Source organism: Rhincodon typus, chromosome 20 (genome assembly GCF_021869965.1).
Source record: "Rhincodon typus isolate 14 chromosome 20, sRhiTyp1.1, whole genome shotgun sequence".
NCBI lineage: Eukaryota > Metazoa > Chordata > Chondrichthyes > Orectolobiformes > Rhincodontidae > Rhincodon > Rhincodon typus.
Window position 1 is genome coordinate 5751138 of NC_063351.1, and position 16488 is coordinate 5767625.

At 40.8% G+C, this 16488-nt stretch overlaps 1 protein-coding gene across 2 annotated transcripts in view; it reads left to right on the plus strand.

Annotated features, from left to right (window-relative positions):
• Positions 1 to 5419, plus strand: part of LOC109919690 (rhotekin-2-like) — a 34316-nt gene extending 28897 nt beyond the window's left edge. Inside the window, exon 2 of one of the 2 annotated variants that reach the window (XR_007264319.1) lies at positions 53 to 158. Coding sequence is in view for 1 of the 2 variants with exons in the window: in XM_048609235.1 (XP_048465192.1) it covers positions 53 to 582 (530 nt within the window). In the remaining variant the exon portion in view is untranslated. Of the gene's footprint in view, positions 1 to 52 lie in introns of both variants that reach the window. The other variant, XM_048609235.1, reaches the window with a different exon arrangement.
• The last annotated feature ends 11069 nt before the right edge of the window (positions 5420 to 16488 follow it).

Sequence of the window (16488 nt, forward strand, 5' to 3'; positions counted from 1 at the left end):
AAACTCCTTCCCACCACTGGTATTGTAATTGGCTCTGTCACATGTTTTACAGATGTGCAGTCTCCTCAGAAAGATGAGAGTCTGGTGGATATTATCCGGAATCGAATCCAGGAGACAGATGGAGAGTTCTTGTTCACTAAGCAGGAGCTATCTGAGCCCCCTCGGTGGGCAGCCCTTTTTGATGGCAGCCATGACATAGTTGTCCAGAGAAATGTCCTGACACCAGATGGCAGCAACAAGCTTGCCCTAATATCACCAGGGAAAGCCAAGAAGAGGCCGGCACCCCCTCCACCTGTGGGAAAACAGCCATTCCATCTAGGGGACCTCCACCCAGAACGGTGCCAGAAAGAGAACACCTGGAGAGTCCCATGTCTTTCTGATGTAGGGTCTGAACTGCCCTCTTCCCTGGATGATACAACAGTCTTGGCTCCTCCCAGACAACGGTCAGCAAATCAGGCTGAAGATGTGGCCCAGGTAGTAACTAAGTTGGACCAGCCTGATAGACCTGTGCCTCCTCACCGTCAGAAAAGATCCATTAAAGCAAAGCTTGATCCCAGGAGCTGGATTCTGTCTCAAATGTAGAACGAGAAATGGACTTCTTAGTACCTGGAAATGATGGGAAATGCAGATAGTTTCTCTTGTGTAGTTGTACAAAGTATCTCTTTGGGATCTCTTGGTTAAAGATCACCATTTGCGTTTAATGTGGCCCATCAAGGAGCCAGTCATCAGCCTGAATTGTTAAATTTTTTTGCCAGGTATTACACTGTCAAAATCTCTCCTAGCATAGTTAGCAAAGAACTTAGCGCCATTTCTCCTGCACTAAAGTAATTATACTTAAGTGAATTTTTGTCCAACTATCTTTCCCATTCTAACTTTCACATGAGCAAAAGGTTTGTCGCAGTTAAAATAGTGTTAACTTCGGCACCAAATAGTTCAATGAGGAAAACAAATTCAAATAGTCGATTTGTTTTCTGAGCTTCTCTATGTTGACTGAGAAGAATGTCTATATAGCAGTAGAGGGAATTCAGAAGATTGTATTTTGTTTCCATTTAATTTTTGGAAACTGCTGGCAGCTCATGGGGATCCCAGATTTCTTTGACCAATTATATTTTGTTGTTTTTATTTTGTTTTCAATGTAGGGTAGGATTATTAAAGCAATAAAATAGTTCAGCTGGTATGAGCAGTTTTTATTACTGGTTATTAATCCATAACTGAAGCTTAAATGAAAACTTTACAAAATGAAGCCCTGCATCTCCTCTACCCCTCCCAATTTTTTTCTTTTATTTCCTAATCCTTTTTTTGGAAGAAAGACTTTTTTTTTTAAAATCTCCTTTCTCATCCTGAAGATGACACAATGTGTTTTATTGTAAATCAATATTTTATAATGTTGGAAATGGAGCAGTTCATTTGCACACAGAAGACTCGAACAAATGCCACTGTGAAAATGAGCATGTAGTCTGTCCAGGGATAAATGTTGACCAGCAGATCAGGGAGAATTCCCCTGCTCTTCAACATAGTGGTTTTCAAGTTGCACCGAAGAAAGCAGAACCCTCAAGCGAGCCAAAACATGGCATCTTTGAGAGTGCTGCACTCCCTCAGTACTGAATTAAGATTGTATTATGTACATAAACTTCTGGAGAAGAACTTGAGCCCATTATTTTTCTTTATTCAGTCATGGAATGATATTGTTGTTGGGCCAGCATTTGTTGCCAAATCCTCGTTGCCATTGAGAAGGTAGTGGTCAACCACCTTCTTGGACTGCCGTAGTCCATGTGGTGTAAATACACTCTGTTAGGGAGAGGGCTCCATGATTTTAACCCTGTGACAGTGAAGAAACAGCTATATATTTCCAAGTCAGGATGTTGTGTGACTTGGAAGGGAACTTGCAGGTGGCGCTGTTCCCATGCATCTATTGTTATCTATTGTTCTCGTTCTTGGTGGTAGAGGTCACCGGTTTGGGACGTGCTGTTTAAGATGTGAGAGTAGAACCTACAAGCTACAGCTGGCACCTCTAACATTTTCTATCCATTGAAATGCTCTACTCATCCATCTAGGGAGGACCTTTGGCACAGGGTATAGTGCCCCAGCCTTTAAACTAGAAGCTCCAAGTTCAATTCCTCCTCCAGGACCTGTTGGCCATGGAAAGAGCCAGAGAACAGGTTGATAATCCTTCCAATCCACCCCACGACAGGCACTGAGAGTCGGAGAAATTCCTGGTTAGCCATGCCTGCAAATGTAGTGGTGTCTTCAAGCTTTAACCGCTTGCCTATCTGTCTGTCAACAGATTATTGCATGCAGTCCACTGAAAGAGAGAGATGTCTATGTCATCTTGCAGACTTTGGCTAATTTTGGCACACTTATCATCTGTTTTGCTCAGTCAATGTGTGCTGCTGTCCATTTTGGAAACGGATCTGAATCTCACATCCTTGCCTTTTGTTTAGTTGCTAAAACTAATTCCAAAGGCATGAATTCCAGCAATCTGAAGCTCAATTATATTTTTCTGATTTTGAGCATCAGATACCAAACACTGCAGATCACATACTGATCATGTCAGTAGAGGCCTGCTGCAGTGTTGCACAGGGCCTCAGCACAAGCTCAAAGAGCAACATCTCATTTTCTGCAGCCTCTAATACTCAATATTCAGTTCAAAAACTTTAGAGCCTGATTCCATCCTTCCATTTTTTTTAAGCCACCCCATCCCCAGTCTTGTTGTGATATGGGTTTCTTTTAACACAGTCACCTATTCCCACATACTCCTAGTCCCATTATCACGTAACCTATTTTCTCACACTTGGCTCTTATTATTTCTTTGTTAGCTTTTCTTCTGTCCTGGCTGCTATCCATTATGTTCTTGTTTACCTACCCCTTTCATATCTCTCTCTTGCTGGGCTCCAGTTCCACCTATCCATTCACCTCTCCCCTTTGCCCTCCTTTCCCCCACTTCAGCTCCAGCATAAATGCCAGTTTTTTTCTGATCACATTTTATGTTGTTGTCAGAGACCCAAAAGTTTGTTTGTTCTTTATTGTGAGGAAAGGGGAGATGAGTATTTTAGCTGCCAGCTCCTATCCAATATTCTTTCCTCATCTGTTACAGTTGCCCTCCTGTTCCTTTATCATATTAATCATTGGCTTTGATTGACAAATTTTGATTGTAGGAGCATGAGCTTGCAGTTGACCTGACTGCTGACCACCTGGTTGCCATTCTTGATAATCCACTGGAAATCTGGGTCTCATTCTCTGATCCAGATCCCCTGCGGGAGTATTTTGCCCAATATGTTGGTAAACGTATATAGATATTGACATATGTATAATCAGTCATGATCTTGCTGAATGGTAGAGCAAGCTGAAGGAACCTACTCCTAACTCATATTCATGTGCACATCCATATATGTTGAACTACATTTACAAAATGTATCTACTCACTGCCCTCCCCTGCCATATTTTTTTTCTCACATTAATCATGTTTGTGACACATCCTAATTTAGTATCTGTGAATTTTTATATTTTTTAGTCACGTTTTTACCAGTAACAATTGTTAGTGATATTTATAGAATGAATAATTTAAATTGTTGCTGTATTTTTTTGATGCTTGGATCTGATGTCAGATGCCAGCAACTACTTTCAAAAAATGGGCTCCTATGTTCTACCAGTGTGAATCAGAATTATAGTTATTATATCATGACCATTGGGCTAGAATTTGCTGCAGGTGAACACTGCCATTGGGTATTTGTCAATATTTGCCTCTTCACCCTTCAAGTCAAAGAATGTTTACCCACAGGAATGTACAATCTGATAACACAGTGAGGGAAGCAGGGTTTTTAGGACCTGAGTGAACATAGCAACCAATATGTTGTCTCCATAACTAATCAGGATAGGGAAATAAATGGTGAAGGATAGAAGGTGATGAATTAGAATTCAATGTCAAAGATACAAAAGGAGAAGTAGAGAATGAGAAAAGAAAGAAAGGTGAGAAAAAAGTTTAAAAATTGGCCTAAAAAATCCTGAAAATTTCAAAACCTGACAAATATAACACTCCTATAATTAATGTAATGAAGCTAGGCTAATGCAAAATAATGATTTTTAATCTACTAGTTGGAAATATTAGTCGTACTTTTAATATGTTTTTAAAAGGCTGCTAATGCCTTGAACTCAGCCAAGATAGTCATTATATTTGCATTACTGTACACTCCACATTCCATCCTCATTGAGATAGAAATGGTGCGTCAGCAAAACCCATCCAAGACAATAACTTCAAGAGAGTTTAAAGGATTCCCATCTCCTTTGAAAGGCATCTATGGCAATCATCTGAAGTGTTTAATAATTGGAGACAGGCCATTAAGATAATGGTTGGACAATGGGACCTTGGCTAAATTATTTTCCAGACATGAGCAAATCATGTTGCCCTTGTCTTTTTTTTAATCCCCTGGTAGTTGGAAAAGGGAGGGCACATGACAAGCCAATCCTTTGTATGTTTAAAGTATGTGTTTTCTAAGTAAAAATGAGGACAAAGGTGGAGGAAGAAGTCTTAATTGGGGTGCCTCCTGCCTCCTGTCTCTCTGTCTCAGTCCATCAAACCTGTAAGTTTTTGGACCCAGCTTGACGTTCCCTCCAAATACAGCAGAGATTTTAAAGGAAGAACTCCTCACAGTGGTTTCTCCAGGAGAACTGCCTCAATACTGAAAGCAGAAAACCATTGAGTTATCAAACTTATGCACTGTATACCCTCAATCTATCCCTACCCACTCTATAATCTTGTGTATATGTGTGAAAGTCGGTGCATGTTTTGTTATTTTACTTAAATTGGTTTAAATAAAGTAATCTTAACTTTCTTTGCTAAATTCAAGAAAATCTATCCAATTGATTCTTTTATGATCACACCATATTAGATGCTCGCTGATTTGGCAAGTATAACATTTACAAACAAGTCTGTTGCAGTCGAACAAGGAGAGGGCAAAGTGGGAAAGCCATTTTACTCCTCCTCAATGATTGTAATATCTACCATGTGAATACTACAAACATGTCCAGGTAATGTCAGCTGGTTATGACTGATGTTTAAGAAAGTTAAAGATTGTAAGTTAAAATGGCTTCTGGAATACTTTATATACATTTAGCGCTTGTCAGTGGTGGGCCTGACAGTGAGTTGCTGCTTACCCAAAATGTTGACAGAGCAGCTTAGAGGGATTTGAGCTTAATCATATATCAACCCATCACCTGAAACTGGCACCATTTGTACTAGAAAATAGAAATTGTCTTAACAGCAAATTCTGACCCATGGTGATGAAAAGTACATGCTGAACTACAAAAGTATGTGTTGAACAACTAGGAGAAAACTTAGTTGTCAGCAAAGCATGAATGAAGGGAAAATGTGTTTCAGTATCTTTTGATGTATAAGTTTTTACAATTAATACCTTTCAGTTTCTAATGCCACTGATTTTTCTTTCTCTCTGGCCTTCAGAAATAAATTTTCATCCCTGAAATTTGAATGTGATGCTTCACTTTGAAGATTTTTCTTTTTTCTTTTCCTCACCCATTCCTGTTACAGTGAAAGTTGTTTCAGTCTTGTACGTAGTGACTGTACCTAACTTGACACTAAATGATAAAAATGCTTGCAGAGTAAAGAATGAGTAGGGAGTGAGATGGCAAAATGTCATACCAGCTGCAATGAGGAATGCCTGTTTGAACCAGCCATAGAATCTGGCCTTTACTGTACAAAGACTGGGAGTGCTAGATGTTGACACTCAGTGGATCAATTGAGAAGAGATTGACATTTTTCCAGCATTTGAGTTCCCTACTTTAACATCTGCAAAAAAATTTGAAAAGTAGTGGAAGGAGAGACAGCATTCCACCTTACAGAGAGGTTGCTTGTAGGGAGGATGCAAATTGCTCCAAGCCGTAGCCCGTTTCCAGGGAAACAGAAATCTCGTATTACAACACTTCAGTTCAACACAGATTTAAATATATTGAGAGAAAGAACTTCATTCCTTGTGCAAAACATTTAAAAGCAGGGAGCATAGTTTTGGTCATGGATGCAGTACAATATACATGTGATGAGCTGCTTCCTTTCTGGAAGATTCCAAATCAAGGAATCAAGCAGAGACCTGCAGGAGGGACCATGGTATATACATGGCTGCGGGACTCACATTAGTAGCTACAATATGTAATACCCTTTAAAAGCAAGGGTAGTTAGTGAATACTAGTAAAACTGTATGATCAGCATGTATCTTTTAAAGATTGATCCATGACTTCCTTACTAATAACAACTCCATCTTACCACTTGTGTGCTGTTGTTTAACACACTGTGGAATACTATACTGAGAAGAGAACACTATTTCCTCTTGTAACATTAGCAGTTTTCTTTTATTTTGAAAAGCATGTTGCACTATTAAGGACAACATAAATTCTTGTCCGAGTCAGCAACCCTATGAACTTGAGTATAAAGTCTAGTTGAAGTCTGTAAAAGATTTCTCAATGTATCATATTTGGAAACAGATGAAAATAATTAAGATACTTCCTCCGCCTTCAGGCACTGGGTATTAATAATAACCGACTCCAGGACCGTCTTCACTTACATCCCAGTGCATTTTTCCCAAACTCAAGTTTGCTGCCATTTGTGTGTCACTTCCAGTAACCTTTGGTGAAGGTTGCGAACCTTCAATGAAAAAGAATTCTCCTACTCCACTGTTTCCATTTAGTTGCCTCAGCCTTCAAAAACAAGAGTACTCATCACCAAATAACCTGCTTTAAAAATATACTAAATTGTGGAACCTGCTGCTTAACATAAAACTGGATGAAACTTTGCATACCTTTGCAGAATTAATTTAAAATCATTAGAATTGTAGCTTTTTCTTATGTGATATGCCATGTGCTATTTAATTTGAAGATGCATTTTAAATGTAAGCTTTACATTGAAGCATTTGAAGTGAGTATATTATTGCATTTAAGAAGAAGATAGGGAAAAGGAAAGAATTGGGGATCAGTGAAGTAATGATAGAGGAATCGTATGGGACTGATATTAATCTATCATGCCTAATGGCCCATTTTTATGCTGTAAACACTTTGTAATTTAAAAGCAACAACTTGTATTTCTATAGCATTTTTAATGTAATGCCTGAGTCACATGAGATCAGTTGACCAAAAATTAAGTTAAAAGGCTAGGCTTTAAGGAGCTTAATGGACGAAAGTGAGGTGGAAGGATGGGAGTCTAGAATGTGGACCAAGGTAGCTGAAAGTGATGGGGCAATTGAAATTGAGGCTTGCATTGTAGGCCAGAAATAAAGAGCAGCCAGTCCAGACTGTGGGTGAGAGAAGGTTACAGAGACAGACCGAGGTGACACTTCAGAGAAATTTGAAAATGGGGATGAAAATTTTGAAACCAAGGCATAGGTTGACAGGGAACTGATCTTTGTCAGGTAGTGCAGCGTGCTGGATGAATGTGTCTTGGCTGTGAGTTCAGATACAGGCAGCAGAGCTTTGGGTAATCTCAAGGTTATGGAGAATAGAATGTGGGAGACAACTCCAGATATGCTGGAATCATCAAATCTGAAGATAATAACTTTAACTCTGAGAACCTTTAGTGTAATTTTGCAGAAATGTCTGTAATTTCTCTGCTAGTGATTTAAGATTTTCAATCAGGGCTTTGGGACCTTCAGAACCTGGTTGGGATTGAGGAACCGACATGGTTCTTGGAGTACAATTTCCTTATGGCTTGTGGAATAAACATGATCTGGATAGTTTTCCACAAGGTTTGCTTGTGAATATGTGCAGTCCAGATGCAGAGGCTGGAGACTGACCCAAACAGAGGGGCTTGGGAGTGGGATGCAGGCACAATGTCAGGGCTAATGGGAGGAGAAAGGTGAGACCAGGGCACCTCAAGGGACCTAGGCAATGAGACTGGCATTACTCAGCTGGTATCTTAGGCAGTAATTCCAGGGCTGTTTGGGCTCCAGTTTGGATTCAACTAATTCCAGCAGGAATGGTGCAACTTGTATAGAGTATGCTCGAGGCGAAGACTGCTCTATAGAATTTCTTTGTTACAGAGAATAAAGTAACGGAGAGTGGAGTGTCAAACTGGTGTAAGGAAACAATCTGTTTAAAATGGGTGAAGAGTCAAGTACATTCACCACTGTACCTTTTTATGTTGGTGCACCAGGGAACAGGCGTTCCCCCAGCCTAAAGATAACAAGGTGTAGAGCTGGATGAACACAACTGGCCAAGCAGCATCAGAGGAGCAGGAAGGCTGACATTTCGGGCCTAGACTCTTCTTCAGAAATGGGGGAGGGGAATGGGGTTCTGAAATAAATAGAGAGGGGGAGGCGGATAGAAGATGGATAGAGGAGAAGATAAGTGGAGAGGAGACAGATAGGTCAAAGAGGCGGGGATGGAGCCAGTAAAGGTGAGTGTAGGTGGGGAGGTAGGGAGGAGATAGGTCAGTCCAGGGAGGACGGACAGGTCAAGGGGGTGGGATGATGTTAGTAGGTAGGAGATGGGGGTGGGGCTTGAGATGGGAGGAGGGGATAGGTGGGAGGAAGAACAGGTTAGGGAGGCGAGGACGAGCTGGGCTGGTTTTGGGATGCGGTAGGGGGAAGGGGAGATTTTGAAGCTTGTGAAATCCACATTGATACCATTGGGCTGCAAGGTTCCCAAGCGGAATATGAGGTGCTGTTCCTGCAACCTTCGGGTGGCATCGTTGTGGCACTGCAGGAGGCCCAGGATGGACATGTCGTCTGAGGAATGGGAGGGGGAGTTGAAATCGTTCGCGACTGGGAGGTGCAGATGTTTAGTGCGAACCGAGCGTAGGTGTTCTGCAAAGCGATCCCCAAGCCTCCGCTTGGTTTCCCCGATGTAGAGGAGGCCACAACAGGAACAGCGGATGCAGTATACCACATTGGCAGATGTGCAGGTGAACATCTGCTTGATGTGGAAAGTCTTGGGGCCTGGGATGGGGGTGAGGGGGAAGGTGTAGGGGCAGGTGTAGCACTTCCTGCGGTTGCAGGGAAAAATACCAGGTGAGGTGGGGCTGGAGGGGAGTGTGGAGCGGACAAGGGAGTCACGGAGAGAGTGGTCCCTCCGGAAAGCAGATAAGGGTGGGGAGGGAAAAATGTCTTTGGTGGTGGGGTCGGATTGCAGATGGCGGAAGTGTCGGAGGATGATGCATTGGATCCGGAGGTTGGTGGGGTAGTACGTGAGGACGAGGGGGATTCTGTTTTGGTTGTTATTGCAGGGAGGGGGTGTGTGGGATGAGTTGCAGGAAATGCAGGAGACACGGTCGAGGGCGTTCTCGACCACTGAGGGGGGGGAAGTTGCGGTCCTTGAAAAACGAGGACATCTAAGATGTTTGGGAGTGGAATGCCTCATCCTGAGAGCAGATGCGGCGGAGGCGAAGGAATTGGGAATAGGGGGTGGCATTTTTGCAGGAAGGTGGGTGGGAGGAGGAGTATTCTAGGTAGCTGTGGGAGTCGGTGAGCTTGAAATGGATATCGGTTTCTAGGTGGTTGCCGGAGATGGAGACAGGAAGGAGAGAGAGGTATTAGAGATGGTCCAGGTGAACTTAAGGTTGGGGTGGAAGGTGTTGGTGAAGTGGATGAACTGTTCAAGCTCCTCGTGGGAGCACGAGACGGCGCCGATACAGTCATCAATGTAATGGAGGAAGAGGTGGGGTTTAGGGCCAGTGTATGTACGGAAGAGGGATTGTTCCATGTAACCTACAAAGAGGCAGGCGTAGCTTGGGCCCATGCAGGTACCCATGACTTCACAAGCTTCAAAATCTCTCCTCCCCCTACTGCATCCCAAAATCAGCACAGCTCGTCCCCACCTCCCCAACCTGTCCTTCCTCCCACCTATCCCCTCCTCCCACCTCAAGCCCCACCCCCATCTCCAAGCTACTATCCTCATCCCGCCCCCTTGACCTGTCCTTGACCTTGACCTATCTCCTCCCTAACTCCCCACCTACACTCACCTTTACTGGCTCCATCCCCGCCTCTTTGACCTGTCTGTCTCCTCTCCACCTATCTTCTCCTCTATCCATCTTCTATCCGCCTCCCCCCTCTCCCTATTTATTTCAGAACTCCCTTCCCCTCCCCCATTTCTGAAGAAGGGTCTAGGCCCGAAATGTCAGCCTTCCTGCTCCTCTGATGCTGCTTGCCCTGCTGTGTTCATCCAGCTCTACACCTTGTTATCTCAGATTCTCCAGCATCTGCAGTTCCTACTATCTCTGAAACAACTTCCCCCAGCCTAGCCTGTTTGTTAATGACTAACCCTGGTGTATGTATCTTCCTTATACTAAGATGGCTTTACTAACAGAGTGAAATGAAGAAAATCTGTTTCCTTTTCCACCAAACTGATGCCGTTATTAGTGGCTATAATCATGAAAAGCTACTTCATATATTAAAATATGGACAGTGTAATCAAAGGGTCTAAACCTCCCCACTTAAGATAAACTGTTAGTGATTTTGACAAGTGTTGAGATGTCAATGAATGTCAAACACAAAGTGTTTACATCCAATGCATTATTCCGCCTTATTGTGACTGAAGTCTTGGACACATCCCACTCCCCATCTCTTCTGTTATCCAGCACAGCCTAAGTCTTACAAACTAATTCATGGAGCATATCTTGCAATGGCTTAACATTCAACTGGCCATCTGGAATCTCACAGATCAAACCTTGGCCATCATCCTATTCCTTATCTGGAATAAACTGCCCTCTGAAAAAAACTATTTCAGGATTCACCCTGATGAGACTGCTCTGCTATTAGCCATTTTGCCACCTATCCATCAGATTGATTGACTAGTGTCTTGTGCTTGAAGATCTATGACCTCATTTAGGTGAAAACTGAAATCCCAACAGATCACTAACCAGAGATTGTGATTTCTCAATATCATTTTCCCTATAAATAGTTCAAAGAAACAGAGCCTGCTTGCTTAACCTGACATCTGTCCCACTCCCTTGTGATAAATGAGTCATTTCTAACATCACTAATGCAATCCACAAGTGTTTTAATTTATTTTTCAACATTTTGATGTGTTGCTTGGGGCTCTCGTGGTGAAGTGATAGTGTCCCTGTCTCTGAAGACTCACCTGTTCCAAAGGTGTATCATAACATGCTTAAAAAGATTGAAAAATATCTAAACCTGTTGGCTAATGTGAGAAGTAAGCATTCTTGAGATATGAATCTTCAAATGGTGCATATGAACCATTTTCATAATGAGTTAAAAATAATTTTTTTCTTTTATTCATTCATGGGATGAGGGTGTCGCTGGCTCGGCAGCATTACCCATCCCTAATTGCCCAGAGGGCAGTTAAGAGTCAACCATATTGCTGTGGATCTGGAGTCACATGTAGACCAGACCAGGTAAGAATGGCAGTTTCCTCCCCTACAGAGCATTAGTGAACCAGATGGGTTTTTTCCCAACAATCGGCAATTGATTCACGGTCATCATTAGGCTCTTAATTCCAGATATTTATTGAAATCAAATTCTACCACCTGCTGTGGCGGGATTCTAACCCGCATCCCCAGAACGTTATCTGGGTCTCTGGATTAACAGTCCAACAATAATACCACTAGGCCATCACTTCCCCTATAGTGGCCATTAATCGATTCCTTGAAGGCAGTCATAGAGTCAAACAGCATAGAAACAGAGCCTTAAACCCACCACACCTATGCTGGCCAACAGACACCAAATTACACTAATCCCATTTACCTGCACTTGGTTCATAGCCTACTATACCATGGTATTGTAAGTACTCATCCAGATGCTTCTTAAATGTTTTGAGAATACTTTCCTCCACCACCTTCTCAGGCATAATGTTCCATATCTGGGTGGAAAAATATTTCCTCAGCTCTAAGCAACTTGCTCCTCACCTTAAACTTATGTCCTCTGGACTTAGACCTGAATGCCACGCAACAGCAAAGTATCAATCCCTTGTGCCCAATCGTAAGTGTTGACAGAAAGATCAACAGGTCTATCATGCAAGGGATCTGTTGTGAGTCTCAGCAGAAGTGAGACTATGTTGTCCCAAACCCATAAAACCTTTTCCACAATTTTCATCTTTTTGGGCACCCAAGACATCAGATATAAACAGGAATGGAGCAGTATGTGCCCATTCTTACTCTATCACCCTGCAAATATATTTTATCCTGGAGATGTGTATCCAGTTTTTTTAAAGTCATGATTAAATCTGACTCTCAGCCATACGGGATCCTAACCACTTGAATTAAAGTAGTTTTTCCTCAAATCACCTATTTCTTTTGTCATTCACCTGGAATTGTTGTTGTATGGTCTCAACCCAAGTTTCCACCAACTCCTCCTGTATCCACTCTGTCCAGCCCAATTTAATATCTTTATCAGATTTTCTCTCAATTTTGTTGACACAGAAACTGTCCAACTGTCCTAATCTATTGCTTTATCTGAAGTTCTTCATCCTTGGTACCTTGCCTAGCCTTGTCAGCCATGTCCTTTATTAATCACTTTCTGAACCTGTGGTGCCATCGCCCTTGCTCTATGTACATACACCCATACGTCTTGTATGCCTGTATCCACTTTAGAACAGTATTCTTTGTCATCAAACTTGTATAGACCAGTAGATGAAAGAATTCTAAGACTCCTCCATGTTCAGACACTTAGGAAGGCCTTGGTAAGAACGTAGTGATAACCTGTACCTCCTTCACAATATTTACATCTCTCCTGGAAGAGATTCATGGCCATTGTTATCATTCAACCCTAGTGATTAAGAGTGCTGGCAAATCATTGGACCTATGGCAAATTCCACCATTCCCATTAGCTAGATTTCCTATAAACCAAGTTTCAAATAAATGTTTAATGAAATGCATGCATTTATTGGTGACTTTGCTGTGAACTGGCTGGACCCTAATCTGTGGCATTTCCTCCCTAAACACTCCATCTCTCTCAAAGTCATTCCATGCACCGACCTCATTTGATCAAGCTTTTGTCGAATGTTTCCTTTTATGATTCTGTATCAATCTGTCTGATTATCCTCCTATAAAGCATCTTAGCAAATGTTACTAGTTAAACATCTTACATTTACGTAGTGCCTTTTATTTGAATGATTCATTACTGTATTTTTAATTTGAACCTGTCTGGAACTCTTAAATCATGCTGATTTATTTCCCCTGCCACACATGTTGTAAATAATTTGCAAGGGTCTCAATTTATCCTTTGTCTGACCTGATCAACCTCTCAACTATTTAAAATTAAAACCATTTAGGATGCTTAATACTTTATTAAGCATTTGAGGTTGGTTAAACTACAGAAATGTAATCTAATAAAATGGATAAACACTAACAACAGAACTATTGAGCTTGCATATTTAATATAACACTTTAATTTAATTCAGCAACATCTGCTTCACATAATTAATACTATCACAAACCTCTCAGGTTGCTACTATGTGCTGGGGAAGGGTAATTGGTTGCATACTATATTCTTTCATTCTCCCCAAAACAGCATCATTATTGCATTGCCCATATATGCCCACTAATACATTGTGAACACTTAGTGTGATTTGGGGCAGGGTGTGGGTGCGGTAGTTAGCAATTGTTCATCATTGTGATGAGAGCTGTGACTATTAAAAAGTATTTATTAATAACCAGTAGTTAATTGGTGCACAGTCTCAGTTCCAACATGCCCAAAAAATTTGAAGTTTAGGAAAATAATCTTTTAACTAACCAATGTCAACATCATTTTGTTTTATTTTGTATTTGTTTTGTTAAGCTACAAAGAGAAAAAAAACAATTGTTTTGGACAGACTGTGCATCTAAAGAGGATTTACATTGAGCAGTTAAAGTACAGAGAATGAGTAGTTAGTATCTAGGTCAGTCTTGGCAGTGTATACTTTGTTCAGATACAAATCTCTTGGGATCTACGAGAAGCAATTCTTGGCAAGGCGCACTGTGCTTAATAGCAACATTATAGCCTTCTGTGGCAGTAGTTTAACAGGAGGAAAACCTTAATTATACCAATACATGGGCCTTCTGTAACTGGAAGCTACAAGGAAATCTTGCACGTTCAAAGCACCTTCACGACCTCAGGATATCTCAAAGCCTTTTATAACCAATGAAACGCTTTTGAAATATAGTGACTGTTGGAACGTAGGAAACGCAGCAGATAAGTTGAACACGCTGCCATAAACAACAGTGCAACAACGACCAAATAATTTCTTTTTAAAGTAATATTGGTTGAGGATGAATTTTGACCAGGGCATTATGCTAGTCTCTACTGCTCAAAATAATGTCATGGAATTTCTTTTTAATCCACCTGAGAGGAAAGGGGGCTATGGATTAACATCCCACTCAAAAACAGCATTTCTAACAGTGCAGTATTCCCTCAATATTACCTTGATTTAGCACTTAAATCTCTTGAACAGGACTTGATGAGGTGTCACTGCAACCACTGAATAATACGAGATAACATTAAACGTTTTCCATTGGTGACACCCTGGATTCTGGATGTTTCTGGTGGCTGTTTGCAGGCTCTTCTGTTTAGTAATCATTTGAAACTGCTTCAGTTGATAGCCCACCCCCACCAAGATACAACACAACTGGAGAGACTGTACAACAAATTTACATATAGCAGCAGAAAAAACCCAGCTTCTTTTCAACTAACCAGTTTATGAAAAACAGACAATGTCCCAGGAGACGCATTTGAAACTGATATTAACATGAAACTTGCTGAATGCTCAGTGGGTTGTTTGAAGACGTTTTACAACAGATATCAAGTTTTATATCAATCCAATAAAGAATGAATAATGCAAACATGTCCAGTACCTCTTGTTTTTCATTAACCTTTTATCAATGGCTTGGGTTTGAAGCATTTTTCAACATCAGGGTAACGGTTTGAATGTTGATTCTGTACTTTATATCAATCCTACAATAGATTACAACATAGATTATTCCATTGTATATCACACCTCAGCACTTCCACAAAAGCTTATATTTATAGAAGTCATATCCCGAACATAAATACATTTTAAAAGAGATGTTAAAATTTCATTGTAATCATTGGGCAGTAAGTCATGATCTCCCTTCACCCTCCTCTCTCAGATTCTTGGTTCTATTTTATTGTCGTGCCTAGTTCCTCAAAGTATTTTTCATTCTTTGCTCCATATACTGGCAAGATCACGGTTGTCTGAGAGAGCCGGCTCAGGTAAGAACTAACATTATGTTTAAAGGTGTTATGCAAAAGTATATGCAGTTAATTAGGCAAACAACCCCTGACCAGCAAGCAGGAGCTTACAAATCATCGTGGGCAGTAACCTCAAGCAAAGCGCAGTACTAATTCTGCAGCCCATCATTATATTGACTTGTGTTGAATTTGAGTAATGTTGAAATGATGCAGCTTTACAGAATGAATTTGATAGGAATGGAAATGACTATGTTCAAACTCCTCACCAATTCGCCTTCAACGTGTAATGAACTATCATACATCTTCCAGGATGTGGGAAGGGCTAAAGAAATGCAAGTTGTTAAACGGTATTAGTTTTGACTACTGAAAACTAACCTTGCTCACCTGATGTCAAAACTCAGTAAGAAACTTTATAAGCTATAAAATATATTATGCAACAACAGCCTAGAAATTACACACTATAACGTTGTTAAGACATGCTATTCTCTCAGTAAATACATCACACACACACACGTGCACAAATTGTTAGCCTTTACTTATTTTAATAATTGTGTACATGCAATTTATTTATCTCCTATGGTTGATCAATTAAGTAGATTCTTGGGTAACTCAAATATTCACTTAATTTCTTTGCGTGTGGAGCACATATTCCTTCAAAAACATTCAATGAAAGATTAATTGAATTGTGCTTGATCTCTAGAACCATCAGAAGATTCCACTCACAGGTTTTATTGTTATTGCCTTCATTAAAAAAATTTGATTGAATCCCCCTCATCAAGGTGGGGAATACCAGTAACACATAATGCAATACCTGGCCTATAGATCATTGGCAGAGAACTGAAATGACAAGAGAGTAAAACAGATCATCCAAAATGTTCTTGTTTTCGGTAGCAATATCCCTTCTTGCCTGGGTGTGTTACTTGTGCTTAATTGTGGTTTGATCTATCCTGTTTTTCTCCTGGGCAACATTCAACCCTCAACGAATAGTACAAAGAACAGATTAGTCAGTAAATGATTTTTTTCCTGTTAGTGTGGTTGGGTGCCAATTGGCTGCCATGTTTGCCTACAAAACAACAGTGAGTCCACATCAAAAGTAGTTTTTTGGTCGTTCTAAAATAATTTATTGGCTGCAAGACATTTTGGTATATCATGAGAAAGTAAAAGACATTAAATACATAAACATCTTTCACACCCACAGTGCCCTTTCGACTATTTATCTAGAACTGAAACAGGTCAAGAATGATTAACCCCCAAATCTCTCAGTGCCGATTTCAGGGGGCTAGTTTTGTCAATGACAGAGACTTGTACAGAATTTATAAAACTTTAACAGTGGACTTAAAACAAACAAATC